At 42.5% G+C, this 26,998-nt stretch overlaps 2 protein-coding genes across 5 annotated transcripts in view; one reads left to right on the forward strand and one right to left on the reverse strand.

Moving 5' to 3' along the window:
• The window catches only part of fam135b (family with sequence similarity 135 member B), a 75,590-nt gene extending 69,375 nt beyond the window's left edge, over positions 1–6,215 (reverse strand). The window contains exon 1 of the mRNA XM_050034983.1: positions 5,909–6,215. The gene's annotated coding sequence lies outside the window, so the exon portion shown is untranslated. The remainder of the gene's footprint in view (positions 1–5,908) is intronic.
• Positions 344–26,998, forward strand: part of LOC126384096 (collagen alpha-1(IX) chain-like) — a 59,718-nt gene continuing 33,063 nt past the window's right edge. For 3 of the 4 annotated variants that reach the window (XM_050034984.1, XM_050034987.1, XM_050034985.1), the window contains exons 1-2: positions 18,380–18,538; positions 24,575–24,660. In XM_050034984.1, the coding sequence (XP_049890941.1) occupies positions 18,510–18,538; positions 24,575–24,660 (115 nt within the window). In that variant the 5' untranslated portion in view covers positions 18,380–18,509. Of the gene's footprint in view, positions 623–18,379; positions 18,539–24,574; positions 24,661–26,998 lie in introns of those variants that run through there. The other variant, XM_050034988.1, reaches the window with a different exon arrangement.

Raw genomic sequence — 26,998 nt, forward strand, 5'->3', positions numbered from 1 at the left:
ACAGAGCCGCTACACTACCTTAATATCTGATAACATCCAGGACTGGCTTCCACACAGTTCACTACACACAGTGGGTGTGCTACAGTAAATGGGGCTTTTTGAACATAGCTCCACAAACCAGTCTAGTACCAGTCTGATGATGAGCTCCTTTACCTTGGAAGTAATGCTCCGTTACTACTCCTTACACTTTTGCTCTCATGTATTTGGTTTTGGAAAGGCTAAAAGGAAATACAATACAATACAATTGCACGAGACCATGAGACATGGGCACCGCCTTCATGTGTGTTCACGTGCTTTCGCTGGTCTCATGTGCAAGCGCGCACACATGAGCGCGGTGCACAGAGAGGCAGTCAGAGCTACAGGCTACAATGAGGCTAAAAACAGAGTTCAAATGATGTTTTTCCAAACAACTTTTTATGTCGGGGCTTCAGGACACTTGGATCACTACGGACGAGCAGTATGGAGATATTTTGTGGTTTCAATTATGTGTTTTTGGACGTTTGAATCTGGGGCGCCGTCAGCCTCCATTAGGTGGAGTTGTGTTGCTACCTCCTCTCCCCTTGGATCTCTGCAAGTGATGTGAGGACTCTAAAACTTCACCTGAGCCTCCCTCAGCATATGGGTGAGTAGATAATGGCTGAATTTTCATTTTTGGGTGCACTATCCCTTTAACTCTTCAAATCATTGTTGTGTTAACTCAAAGTGCTGCCTGCAGGCCTATGGGGCCTTCAGAAAGATTCATGCAGCCCCCCGAACATTACAGTAAATCCATGCATTATATTTTAATCATCCACCGTCCATTCCAATACTTTTACTTTCAATAACTTACATCAAATGATCAATTAATACTAGTGCTGTTAGCTAAAGTTAGAGATTTCGGTGGACAGCTTGCAACCACTCCTTGCCAGTGCAGCCTTGACAAAACTACCCCATGCACACCACTGTTCAGGAAAGGGTCAGCTGTTCAATTTAGCAACCACATCTAATTTTTTAGTCCAAATACACTAGTCTGGGGGTCAGGGTTAGGTTAACTTACTTTGGCTAAGGGTGTTGGTAAGTCTTCGCTCCGGGATTTGCTTCCTTAAATGTAAAAAAAAAATGTCCTCATTAAGCCAACAGTCAGATTTGATTTGTCAGGTCCGATAAGCAGAGAAATGTGTTTCAGCGTTCCCTAACTCCAGACTTTCATTTGTGCAAATAGGGTGCGTCTAAGGTGTCCTCTCTGTTGGCAGTAAAACCCTCTCCTCCACCTCACTTATGCTGATAAGATTTATTATAAGAATCTTGCCAAGTGTAGAGAAAGAAGGGCCAGTAAATCTTCAGTAAAACCTGAACCTGTGCCGTCCACAACGAGCAGTCTGGAGGAGAATGCAAAGGTGACTGTGCTCATGTAAAGCAAGCAGCACAGTGCAGCAGTCCTGAGAACCACAGTAACCTCCTCTAATGTACTACGTTAGCTGCTACAAATGGCCCGAGGAGACAAGAAATGACACGATTGTTTCCCTCTTCCTGCTGACTCTGCATGTCGTGTCACATTGACACTGTGCAGCTCTGCAAGAGCGAAGCTTCGCATGTGTCAGGGTGACCACAGATGACGGCGGTCATCATTACGTCCTGAGCCAATTATAGGCCATTTGATGTGAGACTGGGAGACACTGGGGTATGTACGGCTTCTGATATCTTCAGCGTTGATTAAGCTGCTCCACTGCTTCCCTAATTCACCAAGTTGTAAGCTGGCATTCCAGTTATCTGCTCTCTGCCGTCTCAGAGGCTCAAAAAAGGAGCTGCTCTCTTCCCCAGTAATGTGTTAGGTACTGTAGGCATTAGGGAGGGGAATGAACACTGTGTGCTTGATTAAATGGAGGCTCACAGTCCAGAGACTTAATATGCTGTCGTTCCCACCAAAACAACGGCTACAACACAAAGACACATCAATAAGTTAATCAAATCAGCGAGGCACAGACCAAAACACCCACACTGACAGCTTCAAAGGCATACAGCTGTCAGTCATCTACGTAGAATACACTGTGTTGCCTTTGATGACGATGACAATGATGATCATGATGATGACGATGATGAAACAACTCATCAGCTGCAGCAGACGATAATGTCTTTAAAGGGCAACGTGGGGTTACATCATGGCAGCCCTTTAATTCTTGCTTGCCACTGTAACATTTAAACAACAAATCCCAAATGTCTGTTTTTATAGAAGGCGTCCTGAGACAATACTTTATAGTCAGATAATTATAAATCAGAAAAATAAACATATAGCATATCAGCAGCCTGATCCCAGCAGCAGCTTACAGATAAAACCTTTTTTGGGCTGATACCAGCAGGTCTATTTTTAGAATATTTCAACCAGTGTTTCCCCAGCAGGATTTTACAGGGCTTTGAAACAGGACTTTGTGTTGGCAAGTGATAACACTTCCAATCACATGTTGTCATTTCCTGATACCTGGGCCAAATACCTGCAAACATCACTTTAGTAAGACAGAAGAGTTTGTTGTCAACGGCTGCAAGAAAGAAAACTATAACAAAATATGGCTACAGTGTGTCTGTACAAGACTTTTATGAAATTATGATGGATTTTATAATTTTTCATACATTTTAATTTTAATACATTTTTAATCTATTTTTTTTTTCTTTTTCTTTCTTTTATATTGTTTGTTTGTTTTTGGTGGTACGTTTTATTTTTTTATGCTATTTTATTTCATGTTTTTCCTTTTTTGTTTGTGTTTGTATATTTGCAAAAATAAACCAAGAGCAATAATGAGAATGGTCTACACAAAACAAACAGGATGTTTCTTTTTTCTCAAGTACTCTTAATAAAAACTGTTATCAACAATAATTTCCTGATCATTTCCTAATCTTTTTCTAAGAAGTTTCCTGGGTTACTGTTGAATCAATTAAATTAAAATTGGAGAAAAACACCTAGTTGTGCTGATTTTGTAATAAGTTGTTAGATTCTCCTTGAAATAATGACTCAGTTTAATTCAATTTAATTCAGTCTGGCAGAAAACATAATTAAAAAGCTGAGATTCCAAATAATTAAAACATTTTAGAGACTTCTTGGGGAAATTAAAGCCCTTGAGATTTTCATTTATCATTTTCCTATCAAGACTAAAAATGGTCATCTTGTTTTTTTAAGCAGTAACCTGTAAATGTATTTACATTCTGTAACGTCTTTCTATACGGTAGTTTTAATTGTTAGAAGTGGTGTAAAAATACATTGATCTGATCACTGATACATATCCTCATCTTTAAGATTCGCCTTTGTTTTGAAATTCCCATGGTATGTCTGTGTCACCATTTCTATCCAAGCACACCTCCGAAAGCAACCTAGCGAAACACATGGTGAGAAGCCAAGAAAAAGCCAAAGAGGATATGTATTGATATCCCATCATGTCAATCACAGGCCCCTGAATTGAACCAAATCCAAATTCTATTGTGGCAGATTTTGTGATATCAGCAAATACTGTATGTGTCATTCACACTCCTAATTGTCCCTCACTGGATTCAAATTCCATACCTATACTTTCCCACACTATGCCTTTGTTTGGCTGCACTGTAAACACAAGCAGCAGCTGCTCTTCAATGTACTTCTGACAGAGTAGCTGCTAAACAAGTGCTGCCTCTGGAGTTCTGGGACTTGTCGTATTAAACTTTGTAATACCACGAGTAGCTACGAGTGTCGCCAAATTCACCAGAAATCTTGAGGATTACAATTTTAAATCTTCTCATAATAGCCGTGAGCTTGTTTCTGAGCTGTGTGCTTCGGTTCCTCAGGCTGCAGTTGGCATGAAAGACTCCTGAGCAATCCAGTCAGAGAAAACACACTAAACATGTGGCTGCTAACACGCTAACAATCAATCAATGGATGATTAAAAGTCGTTTTCTCACAATACCGGTGGAGTTTGGATTTCCCGAGCCCAGTTCACCTTTCTATTGATATACAAACTGTGGTTATAATGCATGCTGTAGTCTGAAAGCTGCACTATGCTGCTCTCCCACACAGATCTGCACAACCTGTAGCCTAGCTAATGCTCACAATTTGCTGCTTGTGCGTTTTTACCAACTATCTCTTTCAGATTTTCTACTTGCAGTGAATCATTAAACACTAATCATTACAAAACAGCCATCTGCTGTCTGATTACTATTTAATGCAGGCCACACACACACACACTCACACACTCACACACTAGCTTTCTTGGAAGGCCACAGTTTGCAGTATTTCCTCCACCTTCAGGAAAAACTAAAACTCCTAGCTGTCCTTAAGCTGCCTTCCGCCGCTGCTGGTGGTGTCAGCTCAGTTGGGAATGCTGACTGACATCTCCCATCTCTGCTCGGGGAGGACGAGGAGGCAGCATGTTCGTAGTGACTGCATGTGGAATGAGCAGATTTTGCAGCCTACGGAGGCGTAGTTGTCACTGTAACACAAAGTCATTGTGTGCCACGACTGGGAGCTGCTGTATGTGTGCACAGCTCAAAGGGCCGGAAATTAATCTGAGGTATTATTCCATTCATTACCGTCCAACTCCCTCTGCAGAACACAATAACAGGACAAGGACTATCACCAAATAAAGTGACAGAGGGCCAACGGGCTACAGCAACCTCCTTCAAGCAAAGAAAGGAAACAAAATGTTGTGAATTCTGTCCAGGATTTGAATTAAGGATATTAACATCTGTCGAAACGAATCTGTGGAGACAGAGTGTCCTTTACAGTGAAGCACTGAGCCAGCAATCATGTGAGAGAATAATCTAGCATTAGCTAAAACCCTCTATGATGCTGTGTTAGGCTCTTTGTTGTCAGAATTACAAATCCCTGCAAAGGCACAAAAAAAGTGGAGTTATCAAGTTAAACGAGTCCGAGTCTGACTTTGAGAGGATGTGAGCAGCATCCTTGCTATCTCCAAATGAGATTCTCTCACGATCAAAGGGCTTTTCTGCAAAATAGAAAAAAGGCAGATAAAGTAACCAGCCGGAAAATCCTACATTCACAACCTCAGAAGTCCTTCTGGTGTTTGGAGAGCTGCTGGAGCACACGCAGACTCACTGTTTGTATTCACAACTGTTATCCACTATTAATTGTTTGCATGAGAATGTGCATGTGCTCCTGAAAGTCAAAAAGTAGGAAAATGGGCATCACTTGAGTTCACTTACGTGGTCTTGTGGTTTCAGAGATGTTTACAGCAGTCACATGAGGGCCTGAGGTCGTGCCACATTACAGTACCAACAGCCTTATTAACTGTGATCTGTTTAACCTTGCCTCGCTGTTTGCTTCTGCTCTTATCTTTTTCGCAGCCTGCTGTGACAACTCTGCATTGTTTCATGTTGAAGTGGGAGCTTTGCTTTGTTCGTTTCAGACAGCGTGTGGGACTATTTCAGACTACAGCATCTGTGAAATACTGATAATAAACAGCACAGGCTGTACTGTGCAGGAGCTCTGACAAACATCCTCGCTTGCCATTAAGATGCACAGTTGCCAGCAGAGTTTGTCAATAAATTCAATTATGCTGCATTCATTTAGGCATGGTATTTTTTCAGGAATGCTTTTATTTTGAAAGGCCAATTTAATTTAAATTGTCCTTTTTGCTGTGTTAACTTCAGTGTGGAGTGTTGTTAAGGCTATACACAAGGACACATGCCCAATGCCCACACATACAACAGTCAGACAAAGAGCCTCAGCTGCCATATAGAAGCATGATATATATATTAATAAAAATCCCTCATTAGACTCTGTGTTTCTTATTAAATCCATCCTCATTGACAGCATCAGCAGCCCACTGTGGCAGCTTCCTCTGCTGTCACCTACAACAACGAGCTCCTCCGATGTTCCACACACACACAGACAATAAGCACCGCACTAAAGCAGGAGCAGGGTGTCACATGAAGAATAACACAGGCTCACCTTAGCAGTGATGAAGCGTAATATCCGCAGAGGGTTCGGGTCCAGCCTTCAGTGAGTGAGCCGCTGTTTGCGGAGGGATGCGCGGTTTGCAATGTTTATATCACCGCTTCTCCTGCTGCTGCTGCTGTTGCCATGGTTATTCATCCAGAGCCTGTATGTTCTGCAGTCCCCCCTCCTCTCTCTCTCTCTCTCTCTCTGTATCCCTCTCTATTCCCTCCCTCCGTCTCTCTCTCCTGACGGGGATTGCAATTTGGGAAAGTGCGGCAGCGTCTGTCGCGGAATCTGGCTTTGTGTTTATCCTCCGGAGCCGCCCCGCGTTCTGCACACAATACAAACAGACTGTGGGTAGTTTCATAAGGGGAATATTAATAGTCAGCACCCGGACAGTGTGTGTGTGGTGTGTGTGTGTGTGTATGTGCGTCCTGCTGCTGCACTACAGTGTGTCTGCGTCCAGTGCGCGAGCTGACGTCACAGCCTGCCCCTTAAAAGCCAACTAAAACGTGCAGTCAGAAATGACCATGCTGAGAGGATGAGTGTTATTGGCAAAACATTAATGCAATTAATGCGGGTGTCACGTGACTTGGACGCCATGGTAGATTTGGAGAAGCAAAAATAAACTTTTCTGACCATGCAATCTGACACAGTTACCAAAAACACTGATCAGAAAAGAAATCAATGAATCAAATAAATCAATAGCAGAAGTCTATAATTAAAAAAACATTGACTTTGAACACTTCTGCAAAACATATGTTGCATTTGTACATTATTATGTCACTGATACCTCAATACTTTATGTTAATTTACGTTTCAACAACACTCAAGTTACTGTGTTAAGTTTTGACAACCACTTGGTTATAGTGGAAAAAAACATATTTTGGTTTTCAAAAACAACCCTCTTTTTGTGGCACAATCACAGCTGGAGAAGCCGTCGAAGTCTTGTTGAAAACCAAGCGCTTTTCTTAATACTATCCCAGGTGGAAACACAGTGTTGTCTTGGTAAAAATCAGCCGCTTTTTGTGGCACTATCCAGGCTGGAAATGCAGTTGTGTTTTGGTAAAAAAGAACTGCTCAATCATGGTACTATCTCTGCTGCAAACACAGAGATGTCTTGGTCAAAAACAGCTGCTTTTTTGTGGTACCATCTCTGCTAGAAATGTAGCAATGTCTCTGTAAAAAAACAACTTTTTCATGGTACTGTCCCAGCTTGAAATGCATGGATGTCTCGGTAAAAAAAAAAAAAAAAAAGTTTTTATGTGGTACTATCTCAGCTGGAAACACAGAGATGTCTTGGTCAAATACAGCTGTGTTTTGTGGTACCCTCTCTGCTAGAAATGCAGCGATAACCACATTTTCATTGCAATGTCCTGGCTGGAAACATAACGATGTCTTGGTAAAAATGAGCCACTTTTTGTGGCACTTTCTAGGCTAGAAACGTTGCAGTGCCTCGGAAGAAAACAACCATTTTTTTGTGCAACTTCCCAGCTGGAAAGGCAGCTATGTCTTGGTAAAAAAAACAGCAGCTTTACATGGCATTGGCCAGGCTGGAAATGCAGCAAAATCTTGTAAACAACAAACAAACAAACAAAAAAACATAGCGATGTCTCAATAAAAAAAAAACAAAAAAAAAAACACTTTTTGTCAAGTCAACTTTATTTATAGAGCACATTTAACAACAACAACCGTTGACCAAAGGGCTTTACAATGGATACAATTACACACAACAAGAAAAATAATCAACCAAGACAGTAGAGTTCGCCTTCAGCAAATTCAATGAAACAGATGAATATCAAACAATATGTTCTCATGATGAATCACCAAAAGCTAAGCAAACAAGACAACACAAATCCCACACTGAGAGGCAACAGGACCAGCAGTCCCCACACCAGAGACCTCCCTCCTCTGCTGCTGGCACAGGAGCTCTTAACCACATCCTCCATGCCAGGTGCACTGCACCTCGTTAGCTAATGCAGCACACCTGGGCAGACCTACAGTGGAGGGAAACGGGACAGCAGTAGAGAACACACAAACAGCCGTAACATACAATAAATGTTATTATCTACAAAATTCCAAATATAATCCCAGAGTGGCTCCAATCAATGCCAGTACACTTTAAAACCAAGATGGCCTTAAGGCGAGAGACTGCAATGGTGCCCGAGAGTTCCAGGAACCCCAAAAGCTCCAGAGTTTTGTCTGACACATAGACATAGATTTTAGGTGGGATGCAGGAGACACTGGCCCCTCAGTATTTAGAACATGTTAATTTGTCACCCCAACACATCAATCAATGTAGTGATGAAAACAAGTGATGATAAGAAAATCACCAGGATGCAGAAAATTAAGTGTTTGATGCTCAAACTTCCCAGAGGGAGGACCCCAGACCCCCCACAAGGAGGCCTATGCTGCTGGTTTGGGGGGTAATATGCACCACCCAAGCCCGATACCAACGAAGTGACCCTTCAGGACCTTAAATCCACAGTTACTGATTTTTTGGGCAATTTGGGGCCATCTGTGAACACAGCAGACATGTTATCACCTTGTAACATTTATTTAAACACAAGTAGCAAACCTTTTGTATTTACGCATCCAATAGACACTTCTCAAATGTAAGGCCAATATTCAATCTTCTTTTAGTTTTATTTTGGTCTCTACCAACTACTATGGGAAATATCTGGATGTTCATCAGCTAGTGGCTAAGGGGCCGATCACACCTACAGGTGGCGCTAGAAACGCGGATACTTCAAAGACGCTTGAAATGCCTGAAATGCCCTTTCAATGAGCAGGGGTGCGTGCACAACCGGCCGATCAGAACATTAAAAATGGACACAAGATGGAGTTTTGGTGCTACTGGCGCCTGACGCCCAAAAGTTGAGATTATTTCAACTTTCAGCATCACAAACACGCGTCTAAAAAGACGCCACAAAGATGCTTGTCATAAAAAATGCTTGAAAGACGCCACAAAGATGCTTGTCATAAAAAATGCTTGAAAACCAGTCAGACGCGCCGTATCATAGGAAATCAATTGTTTTACTGGCGTATCGTTTCTAGCGTTCCTTGTAGTGTGATCGCCAGAGATGGGACCAAGTCACACATGTGCAAGTCTCAAGTAAGTCTGAAGTCTTAACCTTCAAGTCTCAAGTAAGTCCCAAGTCATTTTTTCTTGGGCAAGTCAAGTCAAGTCAAGTCACCTTATTACTGTAATTTTACCTGCAGAATCTGATCTTAATAAAGTGAAAAGACAAGATATAAGTAACTGTCAGTAAACATTGACTTCATTACTGCAATGTTTACTTTGCATGTTGCATGATGTTTATGCCGCATGTCTTGCACTGTGCTGTTCGTCTTTTGCCGTAATAATGGTAATTCCGAAAGCCGAAGACGATGACTCTCGGTACCCCTCCCACTGACATGTTGATGCCTATCTGATATAAGAGGGCCTGTTTCTCCAATAAGCACGTAAGGTACATAGAGAGGGCACGACTGATTGACAGGGTAGTGATCCAATCATGACAACGCCATTCTCAGCCTGCGCTCCTACCGGGTAATCGACATTATTTTTTAAATTAATTTATTAATTTTATATTCTAACTGAAAACATGATGTGAATAACACTCAAGTCATTCAAGTCATCGTGTCTCAAGTCAACTCAAGTCCCGAGTCTTTAACTTCCAAGTCCGAGTCAAGTCTCAAGTCTTTTATTTTTTGTCAAGTAGTCATCAAAACAGCAACTCGAGTCGACTCGAGTCCAAGTCACAATGACTCGAGTCCCCATCTCTGGTGATGGCCCCTAAGTTTGTATTTTGGTGCGGGGTAGATGCACAGTGGGTTCAGCTGAGTGTTTTTGCTAAAAAAAGTTGCTGCTAGAAACAAGGTTCATGAGAGCAGTGAGACTGAAACAAAACGGTAAAGTTGTGGGACGTAAAGACAATACAAGCAGCTGAAAGACGCTTAGACACTGTTAAGCTGAGGGGAACTGCAAAGTCAGACATTATAAATGTAAAAATATGAAGTAATACAACTTTCTTTAATGTAGTGCCTGCTTAATCTTTATTCTCTGTCTTGTTTTAAGACAGCTCCCAATCCCAGTTCTGTTTTTGTTTGTTGGATATTCATAAATTAATGTGTTTAAACAAATTACCACGCTGCAAATCTGGTGCCTGGCAACAACTCCTTTTTGCCCAAGGGCCCACTGGCAGGTTAATGAGGCTGTGTTCAAAGTGCAGTAAACTCTGTGGTAATATTGCCTATGGTAAATATTGATTTTTGGTCATCAAGGATCAAGTCAAACAAGCATTTTTTCACCAATATGTCAGGTAAATATGAAACAAAGAGCTCTGAAATAAGTGAATAACAGGGCAAGAGAGCATGGCTGTGAGAACTGAACATTAAACATGCATGTACACAAACACAGCATTAAATCAGGAACATGAAGGAAACTGTACTTAATAAAACAACATTTTATTTTTGCTTCACCCTATTAAAGTTCTCAGGGAGTGAAACATAGCTCATGTAGATTCTGTTCTTGGCGAATCAGCATATGAGCGAAGGAACAATGGCGAGACAACCACTAACCAGCACTGTGTTGTTTGTTCCTGGCAGTCAGGTACTGCAATTAAAATGCCATCTGTCCTGGTTAAACAACTCCTCACAGACTAATCACTTGTCAGATACGGGGGAGGGGAGGATTATGTAACTACAAGTGAATAAAAATGTCCATGGCCCATAAGCTGTTGGCGTTGGTAACTGTGTATTTAACAGTTACCAGTAGGAAATGAGTTTTCTCTATTGGTCTCTTTGGGTGTTTTATGCCTCTGATGCACCGATTGAAACCATGCACGATGACTGTTTCCCTCCTCTGTTCCCAGCTTCACCTTCCTCCTTAAAAACCCAAAGTCAATTGCTGCTTTTCTCTCGTGGCGTTCTGCCATAAGCTCCAAGCACTCTTGATTAAGAGAGAAGCGCTATCGATTTTTTTTTTTCTTTTTTCTCTGACGGTTGCCAGAGCCCAGATGACCATACAGTCTGAGGGGGGGTGGAGGATGGCAGGAGTGGGGGGAAACTGGCAGAAATTTCAGAGAGGTTGCACAGCAAGGACACTAATTTTAACACAGTCTTATATCAATCTCAGACGATTATTCCTGGTCTATAAAAGTAAGGCCACAGATGATAACAGTGATTGATGTGGTTGTAACCTATTAGCTGCACTTTGCTTTTAATTTCATTTGGCAGCGACGTGATCGCTGGTGATGTAATGCAGAGAGGGGGTGATCACAGACAGAAACGCCTGAAGAAATGTGATGAAACACAGATGCTTTCGTACAGTGCACAACAGGCCCCTGAATGGTTTTACTGAGTATGAAAATGATGTGAGTCATGCACTATAGTCCTCTCAGTCACCAGAGAGTGGCATACTCTGGGGCTGAAAAATGAAGCCAATGCAAAGTGCCAAAAACTGCAGTTCTCTGAACGGCCACTTGAGGCTGGCTCCAAAAGTGAATCAATCAAGACACTACCATGGGAACAACACTGATTAGGTAACCATGGTGTAACTCCAGAGTCACAGAGTGCAGGTGTAGGCGTGGCTGATACAACACATTCCCACTCCGACCTCGTCACATATCGACTTTTGCTCATGGACTTTCCACGTCCACATACGACGTGCAAGGTACCCTGGGTCGTTGGTTGTTGATGTTCTGGGATGCTGTGTCAAGTTCTTCCTGTGACATGCATTGTCTTCGTTCAAGATACACTTGCGTTTTCACAGGAAATTTAACATTTACATACTGTCTCTTTCAAAATTAACGCACTACGTGGGTACGACACTGCAAACAACAGGTTGGGTTTAGGAAAAAAGAACAGGGTTTGGCTTTATAATCTTACGGGACGCAAACACCGCTCTCTTGGGTGAGTCAGTGCTGGACCCATCCACCACCCCTCCTGCCCACCCCACTCGAACTTTTGCCACCTTAACTTTCATCCTTGTCCTGCCGCATTTACCCCCGATGCCGCAAGTCACTGCCCAAGCACTGGATTTCAACGACTTCAGAGTGAGACCGATATTGCTGACGTTATTTCAGTGAAAGATAATTGTAACATTTGTTTGTTTCCCCTAAGATCGGAAAGCCAAATCCTGTTTTTTTTGCCTAACCCAAACAGGTGCTTTTGTTGCTTAAACCCTTCAGCTCAGTTCACACCTATGACAGGTGTTGGGGAAAGATGTTAGAGAGCGTTCTCCACCACCATCTGGATGTGGTAATATCTTTTGGAGGAAAGTTGTTCATTCCTCCAGTTTATGTGTGTGTTTACATCCACCTGTCTTTGTGTGCATTTTTTAATTTGTGCATACAAAACCTGAGTGAAATACTTGGACATTAGAAAAGCTGAAATATAGCAAAATTATTTCCACATTTCACCGAGGTGGATACACTGTTTTTTGGTTTGAAGCAAACTGAAATGTGGTTTAATTAGCATTTTCATGTGCAAACTTTGTGCAAATAAGCGTTTCCCTGACCTTTCACCTCCTCCCGGCTGTGATGTCATCTCGCGAGAGCTTTGCTTGTTGCCGGAAGAAAACAGAGGAGCCATGCTGAGCGTCGCTCAGAGTGGCGCTGGTTGTCCCGGAGTACAGTTGAGAGTTTTACTCTTACTGCATCGATTGGAAACAATGGTTCATGTTTGTGCTTATCCGAATGCAAGAACAGGATGTCGCGCAACACCCCGTACAGCTTTCATAGGCTGCCTTTGTCGGACGGCGAGATGCTGAAGTTGTGGCTAGTTCTGCTAAAAATGGATGCAGTGCTCACTTCTCCCAAGATGACTACTGCCAGCCGAAGAAGAGAAGACATCCAATCCCGAAACACCTCTTCCTCAAAAAAACGGCTGTCCCACGAGTAGAGAGAGCTACAGACACAGTGGAGGTAATGTTATATAAACAATGTTCGAAACGTTTAGTATGCTATTTACAGAGATAGCACTGGCGATCTGAACCGGTCAGCGGCAGAAAAAAAAGCACTTTTAATGCACAAACTTATACGAGACGCATTTGCCCCCATATCTACCTCGCGGCTGCCGGCTGCATCCACCTCCCTCAATACTGAACCAATTTTAAAACAAGTTGTACCTATGAATCATATGCACACATACACATGGGGAAATAGGGCCCAGGTTGAACAATACCGAAGTTATCCTTTAATAGTCCGCCTCACAGGATGTAGACTGTAGGTATAAAGCTGTTACTGGCCAGGAATTTCAGACGGTAACACATTTCCTGTGTTACTAATTAAAAAACTCCTGTCATCACATGAATCTAGACGGATCCATCTCCACACTTTGTTTAAGTGCTGTGCGTGAAAGAACAACAACAATGATCAAGCTTTTCTTCTGCAGAGATTTAGCTATTTATAATACCAGGGCTAATCTCACCATGTTCAACAAGTGCAACAGGTAGACCGGTATCATTTAGTGCAAGTCTGACTTGCCAGTGGCTGTGAGTTTGGGTGTGATTGAAGGCAGGTGTGTGTGAGTGTGCCTCCTCACACTGAGGTTATCGAAGCTTGTGCTGCAAACGCTGCTGTCTCTCATTGTGGTTGTGATCGCTCTGCAGATATGGTGTGAATGTGAGGTCTGTGTGAATATTGTTTAATTAGTGAAACCATCATTCTGGTCGTGTGCTGTCTGTGCAGGTCAGGGTCCACGTGTGGCGCCACTGACAAAAGGCAGAGCTGGCTTCCTGGAGGCTGAAGTGTTACCAGCCTTGTTCGTGGCGTGGCTCAAAAAGGAATGTACCAAGTGTGTTGATCTGGCAATGGACTGAAGAAGCAACAAACCCTCGGTGTTCTCTGTTTGGTTGCTGTAGGAAGGGAGAGAGCAAGTGAGCACATGAGGCAGCTAATGGTGCATTCCAGGCAGGCTTTTGAACTCATAAGTCACGACTTCAAGTCACGAGTTACGACTTTGTAGCGTTCCAGGAAAGTTACGGCAAACTGCCAGTTACTTCCTGTTTAACGTTGAACATGGCGAACCGTTTGTTTGTGCTTCCCCATTATTTCTATCGCCAAAGGTGCCTGCTCCTTGCTCATTTGAGTGAAACGGAGGAGGAGAAACGGCGCATAAGGTCACAGATGCTATTATACTTTTTATTTTACGTTATCTGTGTGTTTGGAAACGTATTTTGTATTGATTTATTCTTGCACTGGAAACCAGCTGTTAGAGCGGCTGTCAATAATGCGTTAACATTAGGGTTATTTTATGTCTATTTCTCACCGTGTGTCACCTGCATCAACACCGCATCCATAGGGCTGCCATTGTTGTTTAGAGGAGTAAGGTAATTGGTTTAGAGGGCTGTGTGACGTCAGAAAGCGTAACTGGGAGTACATCGATCTGGTACGAGTTCACGGGTGGGAAGTTACGGGTTTGACTGCCGTTCCAGTGCACTGTCACGGGTTACAGGTTGTGAAAACACGAGTTACGGGTTACCTGGAACGCACTATTATATACGTAGCCTGGGAGGCCCAGGTGAGCTCCATCAAGGCAACGACCCTCCCATGTCAGCCAGCTGCCTGATGAAATTGACTGGAGCAAATCTGTGAAAGCTAGAGCACACAGTTGTAGCAGAAAGAAGCTAAAGACACTGCATTTTGTTTGTTACATGAGATTTATGGATCATTTTAGAGGCAAACTTTAAGTTACAACCTCTCCTTAAATAAATCTTCACCCACCACACTGGACACAGCAGCGCTTTCACTGCATCCCAAACCCAGGGTGCAGAGGTGTCACCTCCACGTGGCCTACAGTTTGATATTGTAGCTGTGAGACCACAACACTCCTTTTTTAACATTTCCACAGCAGCATCACGCTGCACTGAGTGGAGGACTTTGGTGTATGTGACTGCAGGTCACAAGAGCACTAGTCATGGGGCCTGCCGCGTGGATGAATAATCACTAACTGTTTTCTCTTTCCCTCTGTCCGCACCGTCTGTGCCTGCTCTCTTGTTGAGAGCATGAGCTCTCAATTATCCAGGCTGGACACATGATCTCTCTGCCAGATCTCTGAGGAGGCCCAGTCACTGTATCATGTTTCCCCTACAGCTTCCTCACACAACCATTGTGGTGTAGCTACAGAAACAATCAATTCATGCAACATGATACAGTAACAAACATTTTATCCTTGACCTTTGTGTTACTGCTTGGAGTAAATTGCAGAGTATCAGATGACTGTGAGGTTATTGATCCCTAATATTATATCACATAGCAGGGAGAGCAACTGCCAGGATCAATAAACCAATAATCCAAGATATACACCCACACAGCTAAACGGTTTTAGGAATAATATTGGAGAAATACTCGAGTCTTACGCTGTGGCATGCACCCTCATAAAAATATGTCCAAGTTAAAGCGGTCATTATGCTCCTGGACAGCAGTGGTTATCATGTTTCACATCACAATTGCCTTTCCTTTAAAACAGGTGTTGCCAAAATTCATAGCACACTCATGCTTTTAAAACACAAACGACATTTTCTTCAGAGAGCTCTGCACCCACAGGCAAAGTGCTTCCTGTCGCACTGATATAGCTGTGTACCACAGGAGCTGACAAATCTTTTTGGGATGAGACAATCGTACCTGTATGAAATGTCACATTGTCTGTACAAAGTCGTAACGGTGAAGAATGTCACTGTGTGTTTTCTGATTTGGTTTAATGTGATATAGCTGCAAGATACCAGGCTGTCGCAGCTTGTTTTAGGCTCTCAGATCTTCCAAAGGTGCAGCTAGAGTCACAGATTAAACCAGTGGCGCTGCTTTCATAGGGGTGGCCAAATGGGGCCACTGAAAACCTGGGGTGGCACAAAACCAAAACCATAAGCCATAAAGGAATGTTTGTTATTTATGAGGGGGGAGGGTGGTGCAAAACAGGGGAGGCATGTCAAATAGTTTTTTAAGCACTGGGGAGGGACTTGTGTTTTTTATCATTTTGGCTTCGGGGGTTAGACACACAACTTTAAATGGTTGTATTTTTGTTCTTTGTTGTCTGTCTCCGGCCAGGACACTCTTGAAAAGGAGATTTTTAATCCCAAGAGGTTTCGCTGGTTAAATAAAGGTTGAATAAATAAATAAATAAAATATTTTGTATTTATTCTAAATACCCTCTAAGCCCCAAAACCTGCAGGATTTAAAGGCATTTTTTCTTTCTAAATTGCAAAATCACATCATTTATCACAGCCAGAAACTGAAAAAAACCCAGAAATTATTGTTGAATTTTCAATTTTCTGACTCATTTTCATCAAAATCACTTTGTTCTACATGTCACATTTAAAATTTAGCCAAAGAATCCCCTTTGCACTAACCAGATCCTGTGAAAAAATCAAATAAAAATGCATGGCAATAGTGGAAAACCAAGGCTTTACTCAACTCTAGGATTTCATTTTCATATTTTAAATTTTTAAAATCTAAAAGCATCAGCTGTGCCAAGTCACTGATATTATTCTGGCTGGCTGCTGCTCCCATTGTTGTGGACAGTTTATTTGGCACAACAGTCATGACCATACCAGTTGTTCCCGCCAAAATTTAGCCTAACTTTGGATTGTAATTTAGTCCCTTCCTGACAAGCTACTTCCCAACATGGTTGGTACCAAAACATGCTTTAGGTCGCGTAGTTTCATAGATACCCAACCTGTTTTCACTCCCAACGTGTCAAATACCATCGCTATGTCAGTGGATCTTGGCGTCAGACACCTGCGCACAGATGCATCCAACACGGCGATATGATACGCACCAGGCGGCTGCTCTTTCTGACGCAGCGGGCAACAACCCAACTCATCAAATACCTTTGCTTTGTCAGTGGACCTCAGCATCAGACACCAGCACAGAGGCAGTGTTTGCAGCAGTATGACACACACACCAGGTGGCAGCAGTTTGTGACGCCGCCAGCATCTACCATAGTATAAAGTGTGAGAAAGTCCATTTAGGGTGAAGAAGTGGATGGATCAAAAAACACTCCAAACTCACTCGAAAGCCAGCTGTTCATTTCCTGTGTGAAACCATAAGTCAGTGGAGTTATATTAATAACAAACTAGCTGTTTGTATCACTACCCTTCTCTACAGCTGTGAAGCCTGGGTCACCTACAGTCGCCATGTGAAGTCCCTGGAGCAGTTTCACATCCGCTGCCTTCAGCACATCTTGGGGGTCACCTGGTGTGACAGAGTGCCTCACACTGAGATCCTCAGGGGAACGGGCTGCAAAAGCATTGAGGCCACCATCACCCATCACCAGCTACAGTGGCTGGGGCATGTTCTAAGGATGCCCCACAACCGGCTGCCACGCAGAGTGCTATATGGCCAGCTACACCAAGGCCAACGCTCTGCGGGAGGGCAGAAGAAGCAGGATAAAGACCAGCTGAAAACAGCACTTAAGAAGTGCAACATCAAGCCTGGGGTTTTGGAGAGCATGGTTGCTGACCGGAACACCTGGCAGCAGCTGTGCCTAGACAGGAGCCAAGTACTTGAGGAGGAGAGGACAGCCAGGAGGCGGCAAAGAAGACACAGGAGAAACAACACACCAGTGATTGCCAGTAACACCACTACTACATACACCTGCCCCACCTGCAACAGGACCTGTGGATCCAGGACAGGACTATACAGCCACCAAAAAACCCACCGTTAATACAGAAGTGGACGCCATCATCGGCCTCGATGGACAACTACAAGCAAGCAAGTTAATTTTGAAAAAAGACGTGTGCATGTAATGAGTAGAAACTGTACATTTCCTATATTTTGAAAAGACACAATGCATGTAAGCATCAATTGACGTGCCCTCCCTGAACGTCTAAACCTGACGCAGGACGATACCTAGCACTTAATATTTTGACGTCACTGACAAAGCGGCTGTGTTTGACAAGTTGGGCTGAGGACATATAGCTTAAACAGTGAGCGTGCCATCGTCTCTTAAAAATCGTAATGTTGGCCAAATAATTTCCACCGGGTTGTGGCAGTAATTGTATCAGGGTGGCCATGGTCCCCCACGGCCCCCCTTGGGAGCACCACTAGATCAAACATCATAGAATCAATTACATAACACACAGGATACAAACAGCGTGTCTGCCTGAGGCCCCTCTGGTAATAACAAGGCTTTCATCATGTCAACACTCTGAGCTAACAGGCATTCTTCACCCACACTGATGAGTACACGTGATTCTAAAATCCACATTTCATCACTCTCTGGCTGCTTCTTCCCTATCCTGACGATAATTATTAAGAGAATTACATACAGGCATACGTGTCATTAGGAGGCACCATAAAGAGAAGAAGCAGAGGGGGGGTTACACATGGAGGCCCGTGGGCTTCTGCATCTTTTTAAGTGTTGGTAATAAAATGTAGCCACCACCTCCTGAAGAACTCCTGGCCAATAGGAACACATTGAACAAATTTTTATGTGTCCTCAGAAAATGCTTGAGCATCCCCTGCGCTACTTCTCTCTGTCAGTCCTCAACATGTGCAGGTAGGACTGACTTCAGGGGGGAATTTCATGTCCGTGGTTCCTTCTGCTCCTGCATCTCACCACTGCTCCTCGTTGCTGAGCCTGACTGTCTCCCGTCAAGGAGTGGAGTGAAACCATGGCCTTCCACAGCTCTGGTTTGAAGAGGTAAAATATCTCATGTAGGATTTCTGTCAGAGCTCTTCATCAGCAGCCTTTTGTCTTTCAGCTTTTCATGTCATTTCCATAATAATGACAGCCCATCTCAGACTGGGCGTTCACTGATAATCTTTAATCTTCATTTACAGAGAGGAAACATCTACATTTTCGTCTGTGCAGCCCGGGTGCAATAAGATCTGTAGCTTAGCGTAGATTAGAGAAGATGGCCTTTTGCCTTTTAATCTGGCCCACACACTCACACATGCAGCCTGTAAAGCTCCACTGCAGGACACTTGAAGTAAAAGGGTCTTTAGCCTGCCAGTGTTTCCATTCACTCTGTTGGGAAACAGCCTGAATGAATTTACATTTCATTACCGCCTACAGCATCGTCATGTGTAAGAACATTCTCACACATCTATCGCTCAAAGTCTTTGTTTGCACATTTTCTGCAACAGTCAACTTTAATATGACCAAATTGTACAGCTTATCGCTTCATGCTCAACGGCGATCCATTTTGGGGTAATTAAGACAAATGAGAGAGGAGAAATCGTGCCAGGAGTGTTGGCTCACTCTCAGCACTCCCCGAGCACCTAAGGGACATCACAGCATGGGTGGCAGAGAAGGGAAAGTCCCATCAAATGTTGATGAATGTCAGGAATTGAAGTAGATGACATGTCATTACCTAATTGACTTGACTGATTGATTTTGTGACAGGATATTTACTGGAATATATCTGGGGAATTTTTTTGTCTTAAGGAGTATCTTCTTCACTTTTGAACTGTGGCAGCATCAAATGTCTCTAACTTTAAAACAGGGCCTTTAATTCTGCAGGATGCAGAACGCACACATTTATAATTACAGCAAATTTGATGTGGGCGCATGTTTAACAGCATTTCATGTTACTATGGAGGCAAGGAAATATGTAAGCGTGCAGCTTAAAGCCTGCATTAAGACAGCTGCCAACTCTCTTAATCCTTCAATCTTTAAATGGCTTTCATGTCATTACCTCCAGTAAAAACTTACCCCTGAGGATCTATTTAAGCGAAAAAACCTTCAAGCTGCAATTGTTTTTGCAAGGTTGTTGTTTTATTAACCTAAATGTGCAGACAGATGCCGCCTGAAAGAATTCATTTTGCACCAAAGGAGCAAGCAAGGCCTTTGTTGATTGTCTTTCCACTCTTTCATTTGCAGATGTTATACACAGAGCAACAAGTGTGCGACTGAATATTGTGAGAAATCAGAAGTTTATTGTACAATTAGAGATCTATGAAGTAAAGTGACACAGAAAACAGACTTGTTTAGGTGCATAAAAAGAAATAACTTGACAAAAACGTCTTTAAGATAGAGAAGACTGATAGTACTTTAAGTCTGTCTGTTAAATATGAAGTAACGGCCAGCTGCTGCTTTCACAAAGACAGGCTTTGACTATCACTTGGATCAAACACAGTCATACAGGCTTTTGATTAACTTAGGACTAATTTACCAAGACGTTTTCAAACTACAAACATAGCTGAAACTGTGTGAAAAAAATCCAGCAGAGAATGTTTTACCTTCTGGAAGAATCCAACAGTTACAAGGTCATTTTAAAATTCACCGCAGAGTATAACAATACAAAAAGAAACCTGCATTAGCATAAAATCTCAATGCAGTGCAGCCCTGTGGCAGAGCTGAGAGGCTGTGGCTTCTTAATGTGGCAGGGCTCACTGTGCTCTTCTGTCAGGCTCAGGAGTTCAAAGAAAAACTACTGACGATGTCCTCGCGTCTGTGTAGCTCCTAAAGGTGTCTGCGCTCTCTAAAGCTCTCTCTCTCTTTCTCATTCTGCACAACACTGTAAGAAAACCACAGTGCCTGAGCCATGTTTTCTTCTTCCACTGGTCAGCAGGTGTTACTGGTTGTAATATTCAGAGTTAGGCTTAAAATAAGTCAGTCTGCTTTGGTGCAAAACTGTCTGGCTTCCCTGAGACTATAAGCGCAAAATTCAGACTGGCCCTCAAACTACCGACGAGTCTAAAATATCTGAAACCGGCTCCAGGAGACAGTTGGGTTAACTGAGCTTAGTAGAGAGGAAGCAGGGAGGAAGCTAGTTACAGCTAGCTGGGGGAGAAAAATGCCCACCAGCACCTCTACAGCTCATTAATCCTCACACACTGTTTCATCTTGATCATCCAAAACCATATAAATGGTATGTATGTAGGCTAAGCTCAGCTCTATGTGCTCTGTGGCTCCAGAAAAATGTGCATGTGCATTTGAGGGCTCTGTAAAAACAAAGTGTATGAGCTGTCTGGACATGGTTTTCAACATGGAGGGTGGCTAATGTAGCATTTATACTTCTGCGTGGAATCAACGCTGTACCTCCAGCGTACGCCGTAGCCTGACATGCACCTCCCCAAAAATGTACCTACATGTCGCAGCGACCTTCTGTCTATTTTTGTAAGCTGAAACCATTTCCCTCAGTGGAAACAAAGCTTTTATTTACTTTAATTTCACAGATAAGAAACAATAAATTGTGAAGACAATAAAGCCTCCACAAAAATAGCATTTGAAGTCTTGTGTGTGATTTATCCTGGCTTCATATGAGCAGAGGAAATCTCCGCTCTTCGCTAGGCTAATTTATGCAATGTAAAATGCCATAGGCTTGTGCTAATAACGTTAGCATGTTCTTTTTGTTTGGAAAACGTGTTTAGTATAAGACAGTTGTTTTGTCGGTGAACTTTGTGAGTTGTAATGGAGCCGAATTTTGTGACGTTACCTTTGTTAAATGTTGCTGTTGTCCCTGGCTTCATATAAGTAGAGGAAAAATTTACTAGCCGCTAGGCTAATTTATACAATGTAAAATGCCATAGGCTTGTGCTAATTATGTTAGCATGTTTGTTTGGAAAACGTGTCCAGATAAAGACAAGTGTTTGTCTGTGAATGCTGCGAGTTATAGTGAAGCTGATTTGTGTACTTGTGTTCGAAACTGTCTCTATTAAGCCATGTTTAATGTGTGTTTAATGTGTGTTTTGAATCAACTTAACTTTACAGCGACTAATGTTTTTGTAGGGGTTAAAAAAATAGAATTTGTGGCTTCACAATTGGATATTTTATACCTCTGCTAAGCTAACTGTCTCTTGGCTGTCATTTTATATTTACTGGACACATATGAGAGTGGTAGAACTTTTCCTCTAAATCTTGTCAGGAAAGTCAACAAAAGTATTTCCCAAACTGTGAAACCATTTCTCAAAATCTGTAAGGTTATATCTCAAGGGTTAAACATACACTTCCTCCTTGTCACATCTCATCAGTGACGTACAGCTGTACCGGTCTAGACTGCAGGAGGATCGGTATGAAAGGCAGACCACCAATCCCCCCGGTCCTCTGAAGATGCTCCTTTAACGTGAAGGGCAAAATGTTAGAGCCCAACACTTTCTCTAAAGAGACCTTGCTGACTTAGCCATTAGTCATTTCTCTGACAGCACACTCACACACAAACACATGAACACACTGGCCAAGCAAATGTACACATTTGCAAGAGAGTTTACACGCTGGAGATGGGTTACGCCCTCAGTAACACCACTTCCACCTCATTCATATCTCAGATTGATGAGTAACAATGAGTAACTCTTGGACAAGAGTCTGCATTGCTGTGATTAGTCATGTTGATGTTGGGTTTAGGATCGCTGCAGAGAGCTGTCACAACTCAGGACACAAAAGATGCTACTCAAAGTGTGGATAAATGGTACCACTGCTTAGATACATGTACTGCTGATGCAGTTGCTGGCTGTTGCTGTCATTTATCATCCGCTTTGTATAGTGGATGTTGTCTGCACACGGCTCTCAACATGGAGGTGGCTGAGCTGGTGGCTAGCAGCTAACTGCGCTAACAGCGGGCTGCCAGACAACAAGGTGTGATGATTGGCTGCCAGCCTACTGTGGCACACTCAAAGTTAGGTGCTAGCTCAACAACACAGCTTGAGATCATCAGTGGCTTTGAAAACCATTTTTGCCCAAAAAAAAATTTAAAAACATTGAGGAACTCTACCCCCTTCATCCCTCTACTTAAAGGCAGGACTTTAGGTTTCAATGCCCCTCTGACTCATCCATGTGTTGTGTCTTGTTAACATGCTTCCCCTGTGTCACTGACTAAATTTGAGATTTTTAACCAGCTCCGTCATCGCACTGTTGGCAGTGTGTGCAAATAAAAGCTGTTGGGCTCTCTGGGTGCTGTGAGTGCCCAGAGCACCCCACAAATTTGCCGGAGGAGGTCCAATGTATTTGCCTGCAAACACTGCCCACGCTGTGACGACACAGAGCTGGATAAAAATCTGCAAGGTTTCTCTTTAACTACCCATATCACTATTTCCCCAACTCCCTGCTGGGTGTCATTTTACTGTTTTCTCTTCTCTTTTTTTAGCATGTAAAAAATGGGGAAAACACCAATCTGTGTCTGACTTGGTGTCAAGAGAGCTCTGAAGGCAGAAATGATCTGATTGGTTAAGTTAGACCTGAATAGGCGGAGCCAATGGACCACAGTCTATCTGGCTGAGTAATATTGATGTCACCCATTGAAAGGCAAGAGGTCAAGATGATTTCAATTGATGATGATCTAGCCAACCGTCTTATTTGTTGCCTGCTAATCCTTCTGTATAATGAAAACTATAATAAAAATATTATTTATTATGTCTTTTTTATCTTTTAAAAACCAATCCGAACTCATCTGGTACAAAATTGGGTGGTAACTGTCTTAACCTTTTACATATAAGCCGTCATTTCATTCATTGTTATTATTACAAAATATATCATAGCAGTTTGAATATTTTAGCTACGACGGAGTATTAGGGCCACATTGAAGAAAAAAAATTCTGAGATTTCAAGAATAAAGTTGTAATATTACGACTTAGAATAAATTTAAATAAAATAAATAAAGAATAAAGAGAATAAAGTCGTAACTGAGAAAAAGTCATAATATTATGAGAATAAAGTCGTAGTTTTTAAGGAAATAACCAACAACAAACACAATGGGTTAGAGGATGAACCTGCTTGTGGCAGCTGCTCTTTGTCTCAGGTGTGTTGCCTCGACAAACACATTTGGAGCTTTTCGTAATATTACGAAAATAAAGTCATAATATTACGACTTTATTCTTGTAATATTACGACTTTATTCTTGTAATATTATGACTTTATATCGGGACAACTTTATTCTCGTAATATTACGACTTTATTCTCGTAATGTTACGACTTTATTCTCGTAATATTACGACTTTATTCTCGTAATATCATGACTTTATTCTTGTAATATTACGACTTTATTCTTGTAATATCATGACTTTTTATCGGGACGACTTTATTCTTGTAATATTATGACTTTATTCTCGTAATATTACGACTTTATTCTCGTAATATCATGACTTTTTATTGGGACGACTTTATTCTCGTAATATTACGACTTTATTCTTGTAATATTACGACTTTATTCTCGTAATATTACGACTTCATTCTCGTAATATCATGACTTTTTCTCGGGGACGACTTTATTCTCATAATATTATGAGTTTATTCTCGAAATCTCAGATTTTTTTTTTTTCTTCAACATGGCCCTAATACTCTGTACGTCGTATTTAGCCATAGTTAATGGTAAACTATTTGAGATGATGTAATCATGCCATTAAAACTGATTCCAGGGTAAAAAAAATCCTCCCAAATTAACTGATCAGTCCATGAGGGATCTGTCCTGAAATGCATCAGAAATATTGTAGAAAGAGTTGTGTGTTCCAAATACAAGTAATCTTTATTATTTAATTCAGAAGAAAATTGCTGCACCTCCACTCGACATTTACTGTCATATACCATTTACAGTAATCTGTTTTATCTTCACTGAAATGCAAAGCAGACACAAATTGGTGTAAACTTTTTCTGTGTATTCATGTGCACAGGAAGAGCACAGAGGACGCCAGCAAAGTGCTTTGTGTCATCCTTGAGGCGTTTTATTGATTTCGACACAAAGAAACTGTCAAAAAGGATTAGCTGCATGGCTGAATACTGATTTTCTCCATCATTCCTGAACAGGAAACAACTGTGGCGTCCATCGATGTCGGCGTGCTCCCCTGTCTGTATGGCTCTACTGTCCCTGCTCCTCGCTCCAGCACTTGGACGTAAGTCACCGGCAGTGCAAAGCTCAGTCACTGACGCATGACAAAGTCAGTGTACCGTATGTTGCCTGTATGCCACTGTTATTGTGAAATGGTTTGTCATGTAAACACAGACAAAGAGGACTCAGGTTCATGTTGACTGTTGCTAGGTCATTCTCTTTATCAGAACTCACAAAGCAAAGGCCAGAAATAGCAGGCACACTGTGCTGGTCTGTGTCGTAGGATTAAATCAGATTAAATGTCCCCTCTGATGATTACAACAAGCCCATTCTCTGCTGTTGTTCGGGGACACAGTAAATCTAACATGAACGCACAGTGAGTGCCAGATACAGTAGGTGTACTGCTTTCCGAAACTCGCCTCATTATCAGGGCGCACACATGCGACTGCACGTGACATCTTAATTGCGGTTCATCTGCCGCTCATTGCACTAATGACTGGCTTTCTGAGCGTAATGCCGCGGCAAGCAATAACTTTAACAACTTGAGGCCCACATGCACAGTCAGATAAGTGTTTAGTGGTAGTAAATATGACATTATAAATACCGTCTCACCACTTGATCTCATTTCTCAGCAGTTATGTGGGATCTCTGAACGGCTTCCAGATGTGTTGTGTTCATGCGGCTCTCTGTAAATGAGCTGACTCAGGTTATTGACTGGGGAGGCCCTCTGGCTGTTGACATCCTTGTTTCGTGGAGTTTTTGGAGAGGCTTTTCCCCTTCAGAACAGCAGCGCAGCAACTCAGGGATAGCCCCCTCTTCTGACACATCCCAGGAATTGATTTTATACTGTATGAAATCACGTCACAGTGAATTCTTTTAGTTTTTAGGTGTGACTAGCAGATCTATGGCTCGCTCTGTTGGGTGGTTGCTCAGTCGGTCCACATAATTTCCCTCTGGTGGCCACAGTTTTTACCCTAGGAGGCTGAAATGTGGCATGGACGTCAAGTGCGAGTGTGTGTGTGTGTGTGTGTGTGTCAAAGTGTGTGTTTGCGTTCATGCCAATTGACTAAAAGAGGAAACAGGGGGATTTATGCGAATATGTCAATGCAGTTATTGCAAATTCGTGCTTGTTTTAAAAAGGTGATGGGCAAAAACAAACAAACAATTCTTTTTGAATGACTCTTTTAGTGTCCGGTATGTACTGCAAATTTGCACTTCTAGGACAGCAAAGGTGTGACCCGCCAAACTCTGTCTCCCTCTGCCTCTGATTGGCTTACCCTAAACCTAACCAACAACAACCAACAACGGCAAAGAGTACCACCCAATCAAAGGGAATGTGGGGTGGGTCATGCCTTCACTATTCTAGAAAATGCAAATTCGCTAACGGGTCAGCCAACACATTCTCACTCTGACCTCGTCACATATCGACGTTTGGTTTCCACTTCCACATACGACCTGCAAGGTACCCTGGGTGTGTTGGTTGTTGACGTTCTTGGACTCCGTGTCAAGTTCTGCCTGTTACATGCATTGTCTTCTTTCAAAACACGCTTCTGTTTCACAGGAAATTTAACGCTTACATACAGTCTCTTTCAAAATAGTAGGTTAGTGGTTAGGTTTCGGAAAAAAGAACAGGATTGCCTTTAGAATCTTACGGGACGTGAACACCGCTCCCTCTGGGTGAAAGTCTGGGATTGTTGGACCCAACCACCAACGCTCCCGCTACCACCCCTCTTCGCCACCTTAACTTCAAAGGACGCCTTTTTTCGTTGGTTTCTGACACCATAAGTCACTGCCCAAGCACCAGATTACGACGACTTTGGAGTGAGACCAGGCTTGGTCAACCTGTTGAATGTCCGAGTGCACTGAATAGACAAGTGAGGACCGATTAAATCAGACTCGAGACGAGACCTCTGCCAGCCAAGGTGGTGGGGGCATTCAGGTGCTCCTCAGATGGTAATTTTTCCGACTTTTGTGTGCTGATGAAGTTTAAGTTGAAGGCTGCAGAGGTAACTGGGACGTCTGCTGCTCGCCTCTCAAAGAATGACAGATCGTTGGCCAGGAACATCTCTGTAACATCCTATTAAGCTTACGTAGCCTACCTACATAGAGGTGGAACCCTGAATCAGTTCATTAAAGAATATTTTGTCTTTTTAATGGAAACTTGTTGCATTGAAGATAAGTTTTGTGGGGTGAGCAGCACTAGCTGTTAAACGTATATGTACTATAATGACATTTCTGACACCACTTTTTGGAAAAAGCATCAAAACTTGGAAGGTTTGATACATTTACACGCATCACCTCGAAGGAACCGAAACTGTAAATCACTAATTTAAACATTAATTCAAACATCTTAGGACCTGTGAAATGCATACCAAGCACAACAACTGTTGTACTGAAACTAC

The sequence above is a fragment of the Epinephelus moara genome, chromosome 22, assembly GCF_006386435.1.
Source record: "Epinephelus moara isolate mb chromosome 22, YSFRI_EMoa_1.0, whole genome shotgun sequence".
Classification (NCBI taxonomy): Eukaryota; Metazoa; Chordata; class Actinopteri; order Perciformes; family Serranidae; genus Epinephelus; species Epinephelus moara.